The sequence below is a fragment of the Xyrauchen texanus genome, chromosome 24, assembly GCF_025860055.1.
Source record: "Xyrauchen texanus isolate HMW12.3.18 chromosome 24, RBS_HiC_50CHRs, whole genome shotgun sequence".
NCBI classification, from domain to species: Eukaryota; Metazoa; Chordata; class Actinopteri; order Cypriniformes; family Catostomidae; genus Xyrauchen; species Xyrauchen texanus.
In genome coordinates this window covers 5,833,400-5,844,002 of record NC_068299.1, presented here as the reverse complement: position 1 = coordinate 5,844,002, position 10,603 = coordinate 5,833,400, and the positions used below count along the sequence as shown (strand labels likewise).

Here is a 10,603-nt window from a genome sequence, read left to right as displayed (position 1 = left end):
CCTGTGATTGATATTAAGTTGCAGTTGCAAGGTATTAATCTCTCTTTATCTCTCATAACTGCATGTTTATAAGTTGATATTGCACAATAAACCCTGACAGGGTGATCTGGACCCCGCCACGAAGCGGAAGGGATTTATTTTGCGATAACAACCTGTTGACTGTACATTATCCCATTTATTACACGTCTACTAACAAAATAAATAAATACATAAACATAAAATATCCATTTGCATTGAAACAATCAAATTTGAGAAGAAAGAAATAGCTGAACAGCTGAAATCCACTTCCTGTTGGTGTTTTCTTTGTAAAAATGTCCGTCTGACTCCTCATTATTCAGCCTAGTACAAGTTTACTTGTATGGGGGTCTGGGTAGCTCAGCAAGTAAAGACACTGACTACCACACCTGGAGTCGCAAGTTCGAATCCAGGGCATGCTGAGTGACTCCAGTCAGGCTTCCTAAGCAACCAGCTGGCCCAGTTGCTAGGGAGGGTAGAGTCAAGTTGGGTTAACCTCCTCGTGGACGCAATAATGTGGTTCGCTGTCGGTGGGGCGCGTGGTGAGTTGTGTGTGCAAATTTTTTATCCAATATAGCAAGACACATATGATGGGCACATGAAAGCGTAGGCTTCTCCATATATGACCCATATAACTTTCCTGGATCGTTTTTATGTATTTCTTTATTTTTGCAATGCTGTTATATGTTCACTGAATTAAAAAGAGAGATACGAGGAAAAGGATGCATTGCATTTGCCTACTAAGAATTCAATGTACAAGTTCAGTGTTTTGTGCATGAAGAACTCAACAATACAGTGATACAACATCTGATTCGTTAGTTAATTAAAACCATTTTTAGAGCATTGACCCATTATAATGCCTTTGGTTTAACAGAGTTGCACATTGAAACATTTCCCTTTACTTGGAAATACAACTGGCAGTGTGAGAATCAACTTTTTCAGAAAAGTCAAATGTAGTTTATTGTTTACTTTGTTGTCAATTATTTAAATATATAGTATACTTGGGAAGGGACATCAGCATTTATGTTACAATTAAATTTAAACCAGAAAGCTTTTAGTGTATTTTCTGCACCACTAGTGGCACTAAACTGCAATCTGTTTGTTGAGGGGCCTGAATGAGCTGGACATTACGATTGCCTGAGTTTGCCAATGGTGTGAATTTGGCTGTTGGGGTGAATAATAGAAGTATGAATGTTTAATGGTCATTCATTATTTTTGCATTTCTGTTTTGTGCTGCTAGTGGCGCAGAAATGTCACATCTTTAACAGATGTTTGGAGTCTGATATAGCAGTAAAGGGTGAATACATGGATATGTGCTGTTATGAATTAAATCACTTTGAAAGCATTCAGAACTGTTTTACAAAGACATAGACAGATAGAAAGAGACACACACACACACACACACACACACACACACACACACACACACACACACACACGTGCATGCGTGTTGGTGCGGCTATACTTATGAGGACTCATAATGATTTTTATACTGTACAAACTATAGATTATATCCCCTAAACCTAACACAACCCCTAAACCTAACCCTCACAAAAAACATTTCTGCATTTGTACATTTTCAAAAAAAACATTGTTTAGTATGTTAAGCGATTTGAATTATGGGGACACTAAATGTCCTCATAAACCACATTTATAGCATAATACCTTTGTAATTACCAGTTTATAACCTAAAATAATTGTCCTCATAAACTACCCAAACCACCACACACACACACACTCACAAACACAAACACACACATACACACACAGACACACATGCAAACACACACGCACACACACACACACAAATACACACACACACACGCAAACACACACAGAGACAAACCCACACACCCACACACACAAATGCACACGCAAACACAGGCACACACACACACACATGTTGGTCTACCTATCATTATGAGGACTTTCCATAGACATAATGACTTTTATACTGTACAAACTATAGATTATATCCTCTAAACCTAACACAACCCCTAAACCTAACCCTCACAGAAAACGTTCAAAATTTTACATTTTCAATAAAACATTGTTTAGTATGATTTTTAAGCGATTTGAATTATGGGGACACTAGAAATGTCCTCATAAATCACATCTATAGCATAATACACTTGTAATTACTAATTTGTAACTTACAAAATTGTCCTCGTAAATCACAAAAACACGCACACACACACACACAGACACACACACACACAGACACACACACACACACACACACACAAGCACACACACACACACACACACACGCAAACACACACAGAGACAGAAACACACACACACACACACAGACAGACAGACACACACGCACGCACGCACACGCAAACACTCACGCAAACGCACACACGCAAACACACATACACGCACGCAAACACGCACGCACAGGCAAACTCGCACGCAAACGCACACAAAAAAACACAGACACACAGACAGACACACACACACACACACACACACACAAACAATCCCTCCATGCACAAAAACTGCTGAAGCAAACAAAGATGTCTGCTGGAACACAGTGAATTATATAGATTGTAACCGCAAATTTACAAAGAATCAGATTATCAGACAACATTCTTACCTGCATGAGAGATTTACTATATACAAGAAGAACATACAGTGGAACAAAAAGAGGAAGTCTATGTTCTAAGAGAGGGAAAAACAAAGTGATAGAGACTAAAATAAAGAGACGAGAACTCTAGAGCTTGTCGGGAATGTTTGGACCGAACTGACATCATCTGATATTGCAGCACAGAACTTTCTTGTGGTTACAGTTTTGCATTTAGTTTTGACCTCTGAGCATACAACAAAGGAATGACCAGCAGTAAAAAGCTTTATGATACATAATGTGAGTGAGTGTAGATGTTTTCTATATCCTGTTTAGAAGAGCTTGGCTTTCTTCTTCAGTTCATTGCGTTTCCAGAGAGGTAACCTGTCGAATTCCTTAATTTCCATCCCAAATATTTCAAAGAACATCTCTGGTGTCAGGTGGCGCTAGAAAAGCATTTGTAACAGTCAAAAAAAGCAAATAATACCTAAATATATCTTGATTAAATGATAATACGTGTTTAGTATATGATTGCGCTGGATTCTTGTGGCACATGTTCAGAGTAATTACCTCTAGTCGGGTTCTGTCCACATCTCGGGGCAGTTTAGAGCGACTACGGCTGGTAACCCTGAGCATTTCATATGGATATACCTTTAAAGAATGCATATAATTCAAAGGTAAATACACTACAAAGAGACAAGTCCTGTAAAAGCTTATTTAATGTCTGAAATATTAGATGCCTCTGTTTCAGTTCCCTATCATAACACTAGTGCAGATAAGGCCACACACAATGGGATGTCACTCCCTGTTAGTGGCCAAACTTATACTCACTATAAGGCAGGGGCGAAAATTTCATCAAAATGTTGGGGGGGACAATAAACATAACAATTCTCAAGAGCAATTTTTGAAGGGGACACCAAGGGGTTTTTTGTTGTTGCCCCGTTTGCATTTGTATTATTTTATTTCTTAAACAATTATTTTAAGAATATATCATTATATTATTTACAATACACATATTTTAATGATATTTTAGGGGGGGGACAACCCTCAGATGGGGGGGTCCTGACCCCCGACCCCCCGCGATTTCCGCCTATGCTATAAGGGATAATACCAAGTATGAGAATAACTTTTGATTCACAGGGATAATCAGACAGATACTTGCTTTTGGTTCCAACATATTGGGCATAGACACCCCTCTGTCCATTCTGGTGGTTGAACGATGGCCATCATGCAGGGGCTAAAAACAGCATAGATAGCAAGCTGCTTTTCAAAGCGAGGCTAACCGAATCTTTCAATTTAATTCACAGCATGTAATTCACAGCAAAGCAACCATGTCTCTTATTGCAAGTATGATTTTTAGAGAACAATTACGTAGTCACTATAAGGATGCATTTAGTCTAGTTAGACACAAATTAAAAACTCTCTTTAATTAGTTTAATTCAGCATTCACAAATTAATTACAATTAATCTACATACCTGAAACTCTGTAAAGAAGACAAAAACAGAAAACAGAGCTTTAATATTCTAACATTGAGACAAACTGTATCATTATTTCTGCACACGCCATATCATCCATATGCATCTGCACTATTTCCAAAACACACAGGCCTATATGTGATTCTTATGCTATCGTGACAGGTTCATGGTTCAAGTTCATGTAAATTAAAAGATAAACAGACAGAAAGAGAAACTAACCTCTCACCCCACTGCAAACGTCCGCATAACTGTTATACTGAATGAAATCAGTCGACTGAGGCTGGAAAAAAGATGAGTCCAATAGTTTTAATTAGTGCAGTTACTCAGTGCAGTTATTCAGTTACTCAATATATAGGGGCGGCTGTGGCTCAGTTGGTAGAGCGGGTCAGCCACTAATCACAGGGTTGGTGGTTCGAATCCCGGCCCACACGACTCCACATGCTGAAGTGTCCTTGGGCAAGACACTGAACCCCAAGTTGCTCCCAATGGCAGGCTTGCACCTTGCATGGCGGATCTGCCACCATTGGTGTATGAATGTGTGTGTGAATGGGTGAATGAGTCACAGTGTAAAGCGCGTTGAATACCGTTATGTTTAAAAAGGCGCTATATAAGTGCATTTATTTCAATTACTTTTTACACTGGGAAGGATGTTTTCAATTTTGAACATGCATGTTTTCATAGTACAATAAACTCTTTTATCACAAAACATCAAGGAACAATTTAATTCATTATGATTTGACCCCTTTAAAGCAACAGCACCACGTCCCACAGACCCCACAAGAGAATGGGGCTTACCCGATGCAGTCCATTTCGCCCGTATCCAGGAAGCGAGCCTGTTATAGAGGGTGAACTTTGATCTGTAATTTTTAGAAAACAGCACACGTTCACTACAAAAGAAAACAGGCACAGAGATAGCCTTTCCAGAATCACAAAAAAAGGCAAGATGCAGAACATCACAGTTGAAAGTGGTCCACTGTACGGAGGTCTGGTTTACCAGCATTACTGCAGCGTTGAGCCGACAGGCTCCGTGCATGACGCTCTCGAATCTTCTCTTTCTCCTTCTCCTCTTTAAGGATCATCTTCCCCAAACCAGACTGGATCTGGAGTCAACAATTTTTGACAGGAACACAATGTCATGTTAGCAGGATCGGTCAAAATACCCAATTTAAGAATTGGCTCACTTTCATGGAAAGTTGGGCCCTACCTAACAGGGCGTTGACTTGGAATTTGACAGGAAGAGGAATTTATTTGCAATTCAAAGAAATCCCCCACAGTCAACGCAACAGAGAAATCTCATTAGTCCATTGGTTTATTAGTTAAACTTGACTTATTATGCCGATTTATTCCCGAATATGTACAATGATTACAGATACTTCTCTAAGTCAAAAATAAGCACTTTTTCAGATAAATGTATACAATTAAAATGTATAAAAATATATTGATTATATAATATACAAAAAAAAATTCAGCTTTTAAGAAATCTGCTAAAGGTGGCAACGATTAATCATTAGCTCTTAATCGACTATTCAGCTTGTGCCTTGACTTAAAATGCTGTATTAAGATAGTGCCTCTGTATTTACTAATTTTGTATTTCTGTCTAATTTCCTAATACTTTGTGATCTACATCAACTGAAGCTGTTTGGAAAGTCTGGACAGCGAGCAGTGTTTTCTTCCTCTCCTCAATCAGGTGCAAGCTGTGGTTGGTGCTCATCTTGCACCCTCATTAGAGTTTAATGTGATCTCATGTTAAGTTAAATGTGATCAAACGACTATTCGTCACTGAAAATATTCAGCGATAATTGTTTCAGGCCTAGTTGCCTTTATGTGCTTTGAAGCTACTACATTTTGGTACTTGCAAAATTCAAACATCTGGGTTGGCATGAGGGTGAGTAAATGATGAGCGAATTTTCACTTTTGGGTGAACTATTCTTTTAACCTGTATTGAAATTCAGGAACTGATTTTAAAAAGCATTACCAATTCTGAATGGTGCACAACCCTGATAGCTAGTCCTGACCTTGTTGAGATGTTCCTCTTGAAGATGTCTACGTTTCTGTACATCCTCTTCATCCTCCTCTCTTGATGTTCTCCTGCCATCTGTCCCTGAGCAGCACAATAACAAAAACACATTCAAACACATTCAAAAACAAAAAGTCCTAAATCAGGGATGAAGGGGGAACAAGTGCAAAAGCCAGACAAAAGCTTGTCTATACTTTGAGACATGCTGCATGTAGCTTTTCAAATTGATGTAGCACACATGAAATGATCATGCATTAGGGTAACTGAGACAAGATGTTACACAACAGTTACACATGGACAAAAAAAACAACACAAAAGTTTGAAGTCAATCTCAGTACTCAGTTTCAAAACATACTAGCATTTTCTACACAATTTGTTGACTCAAATATGTCAGTAAATCTGCTCTAAATTCTCTATGCAGCATTAGAGGGGGTATTATTTTCTTTCCTCCATTAAACACAAAAGGAGATCTTTGGCACAATATCTTAGGTTCTGTTTTCCAAAAATGACAATAAAGCACCTTAAAAGTATTATAAACATAGTCCATACGAGTTGTGTGCTGCCTATTAAAACCATATGATAGCTTTGAGTGAGGAGCAGACCAAAACAGAATTCATTCACTGATAATCTTCTCCTCAGTCAAGCTCTCAATTCTCATTTGCGGTCACACTTTTCAAATTTTCCATGTCACAATTGGTCACGCACAGACCAATGGCGTCACTGATGTCAAACCTTGTGCAATGCATCTGAAGTCGCCACTAATTAAATTAATGAAAGGGCAAAAGGGATTTGAGAGCTATGGCAGTTGTGAACATTATAAGTTTATTATCATGGAGTGGTGGTGGCGTAGTGGCTAAAGCGCAGGGCTGTTAATCAGAAGGTCACAGGTTCTAACCCCACAGCCACCACCATTGTGTCCTTGAGCAAGGCACTTAACTCCAGGTTGCTCCAGGGGGATTGTCCCTGTAATAATTGCACTGTAAGTCGCTTTGGATAAAAGCGTCTGCCAAATGCATAAATGTAAATGTATATGGCTTCAGAAGAATTTGACTACAGCACACAAGTTGCATAGGCTGCAGTTTATGATGCTTTTATGGTACTTTTAAATATCCTGTTAATAGCTATCCATTTTCATTGCATGGAAACGAGCAGCTCGGACATTTTGCCCAACATCTCATTTTACGTTTCACAGATTAAAGAAAATAATATGGGGCTGAAACAACATGAGGGTGTGTAAATGATGAGAAAATGTTTATAACTGGGAGAACTATTGCTTAAAGGCCGAAGCAACAAGGCTGTGGAAACAGATGTATCATGGGTGACCACAGTACCTAGGGCAGCATGGGCAATCGGGAAGGACCAGCACTCTGTCTCTATCTTTGCTGGGTAGTCTGGACCACGAGCATATGCTGGGGGGAATTTTGCCGATTTGATGATGTCATCAGCAGACTTGCTCTGGGCTGCAAAGGCAGCTGAATCTAGATCAATAAATCAGGGGGAGCTGGACCATCAGAACAGTGTGGCTACTTTAAACCAATATGTAACCAAGAGACAGCAGAATATGCCTACTGCAAGCCATATGTGGCTAGGGTTGGGAATCGATAACCGGTTCATTGCAGATCCGGTTACATTTTTGATAAATGAATGGTTCTTGATTGTCTGCATTCTTCTTTAAATGTGGATGAAATACTAATGTGTTTTCTGTGCCACTGAATCTACAGGACCATGGAAAAGGTATTGTTTTCTAGTTGTGAGTTTGCAATCTGAATTAAATGTGACTGAACTGAATGGAGCTAGTACTGCAAAATACAATACAAATAAATATATATATATATATATATTAGAACACATATCTATCTATTGTATTGTCCTCACTGGTTACTAACAGTGAATACTTTTTAATTTTATGTAAATTTGGAATGCCCAATTCCCATTACTTATTGGGTCCTCGTGGTGGCACGGTTACTCACCTCAATCCGGGTGGCGGAAGACAAGTCTAGCTGCGCATCTTAACACGTGGCTCATTGTGCATGACACCGTGGAGACTCACAGCATGTGGAGGCTCATGCTACTCTCCGCAATCCACGCACAAATTACCACGTGTCCCATTGAGAGTGAGAACCACTAATCGCGACCACGAGGAGGTTACCCCTTGTGACACCACCCTCCCTAGCAACCGGCCAATTTGGTTGCTTAGGAGACCTGGCTGGAGTCACTCAGCACACCCTGAATTCGAACTTGTGACTTCAGGGGTGGTAAGTGGTATCTTTTTACTCAATTAATCAATAGCACTTGTGGCATAATGTTGAACTAGAGGTTACAGTGAGGTAGTGGACCTAAGTCGGAAAGATTAAATAATACATTTATGATTTGAACCCTTTAAATGCATAATATTTGATGTTTGTCAGTGCTTGATAATCAATACTAGGGAATCATTTCTATACTGTAATTCCAATACAACAAGCTTTAATTTTTTTTTTTTAAATGTATAAAATAACCAAGTATGTTAGAACAAGTTTTACTTTTTTTTTGCAATGATTGATATTATCGATATGGATGAAAGCTCATTGGGTACTTAATAGACAATTAAATGATGATTGATTGGTTGATAAATGTCTATAGTGAAATGAGCTCAGTTGAGAAGATTTCAAACAGTACTTACATGTTTACATTGAGGTAGTGTTAAATAGCACACAAGCAGACATTAATGAGGTGGATGGACTCACATTTTCCATATAAAAACAAACAAACAAAAAACAGGATTATGGCAATTTGACAAACAAACATAGTCATGGGGTGAAATTATTTTAAACATTTAAAAGTTAATATCAAGGTAATGTTATTAGCCAGTTTACCATTGTAAAAATGTGCAACTTCATACACTAACAAGTGTTTATAGATGAAGTGTGAATTTCTGCACCACTAGCATCAACAATCTCAGGCTAAATTACAAATGATTTCAACCTTCAAATTATGGCTTATTTGTAGTTGACCCTGCATATTAGGCGGAGATAGGAGAAACTATTTATCAAAGAAAAATGTATGCACTTCACCTTTATGAATAGAAATATCCTGCTGTTGTCAACCAGCCTTTATCTTCACAGGACATATTAAAAATTGCATGCAGCCTTTGCATTGTATACATTGTTTAATCTTGCCTGCGCATCCTTTGTGCTGTAGTAAATATCATGCACATGCTGAATATTGACTGAAAACAATGAGCAGAACAGCTAGTTCTAGAAGCGTGTGTTTTAATGCTTGCAATGATAAAATAATAATTGCAGGCAGGGGCAGCGCTAGGGTTGGGCTTACCGGGCTTAAGCACCGAATGTTTCAGGAAAAGCCCTGAATGAACCTTGTAATAATCACAGAGTTTTCATGCACACAGTAAAATAAAACCCTTTTGAACAGCTATTCTGCTCGCTGAGCATCAAACAGTGTCTCCTTTTACGTTCATTCACTCCTGACAAGAACTGCCAACATAGACAAGAAGTTCTGACCGACATGTAAACTGGCCAATCGTCGATAAGTAGTTTTATAAGATCCAGCCAATGAGACTGGAACTTTTGGATGTAATTACCTTGATTGCTTTTACAGTCAGATGGTTCGTAGGTGTGCACTTGTCTTGGTGAAGAGATTTATCAGAACATAATTGAAGTAAAACCTGTTTCAGGTATGTGTAACTACTATATAACTTATTTATTGCATTGTCAAATGAGGCCAAATATTTGTTTATAACAGCCATGTATCTGTTATGCGACAACTATAGATTTCATCATTTTATTATTTAAATTTTTTTAAATTGTGATTGTGCATTTTTGCTGATGAATATGAGAGTGGGTGTTCTGTAAGCAGGTTCCTAATTAGACAAGGAATAGCAGCTTGGTGTCATGGCTCTGGATTTGTAGGTTTTAAACATACACTGTAGCATAAATGTTAACAAATGGTAACATTGAGCAGTATTATTAAGGAGGATTGCGGATAATATTGAAAGATTTACTGGACTTGTTGCTGATGTAATATTAAACATTTTTAAATTGTATCCCGTGTATAATGATGCACATGGATGTCTCTGGTCGAAGCCCCAGATGTCCACTGACCCTAGAGCCGTCCCTGACTGTAAGGTCATTTTAAAAGTTGATTACAAAATTGGATGTACATTGTTTTTTTTGTTTGTAAATATTGGCTAGAATTTAAGAACTCAAGCACATGCAATATTCACAATGCAATGCAATGTATTTAGAACATAATAAAGATCAACAGGCATGTGCCAAAATCTGAACTTTCAAATCATTCTTATGTAAAAATGATGTAAATGTAAAAATGAATGTGATGAATTAAATGATTCTAAACGACTGTACCATGATGTTTGTAGATAGGAGGTTTTCTGTAGATGTTCAGCCCTTGATCTAAAAGAAAACAAAAGACAGTTTTTTAGTTACGCTGAAAGAGAAGGGCCTTAATAATAATAATAATAAAAATCTGATTTTCAAACATTTAACTCATAATCAGAGAAACACAATTAA

General features: G+C 38.1%; 1 protein-coding gene across 6 annotated transcripts in view; it reads right to left on the bottom strand.

The window, feature by feature from the left end:
• Positions 1-305: 305 nt before the first annotated feature.
• LOC127617947 (actin-binding LIM protein 1-like) overlaps positions 306-10,603 on the bottom strand; it is a 49,746-nt gene continuing 39,448 nt past the window's right edge. For 4 of the 6 annotated variants that reach the window (XM_052090129.1, XM_052090131.1, XM_052090128.1 and 1 more), the window contains 6 exons: positions 10,439-10,486; positions 7,409-7,537; positions 6,076-6,161; positions 5,055-5,160; positions 4,856-4,917; positions 3,752-4,340 (listed from right to left, as the gene is read on the bottom strand). In XM_052090129.1, coding sequence (XP_051946089.1) covers positions 4,275-4,340; positions 4,856-4,917; positions 5,055-5,160; positions 6,076-6,161; positions 7,409-7,537; positions 10,439-10,486 — 497 coding nt within the window. In that variant the 3' untranslated portion in view covers positions 3,752-4,274. Of the gene's footprint in view, positions 3,031-3,154; positions 3,236-3,746; positions 4,341-4,855; positions 4,918-5,054; positions 5,161-6,075; positions 6,162-7,408; positions 7,538-10,438; positions 10,487-10,603 lie in introns of those variants that run through there. The other 2 variants (XM_052090133.1, XM_052090132.1) reach the window with 2 other exon arrangements.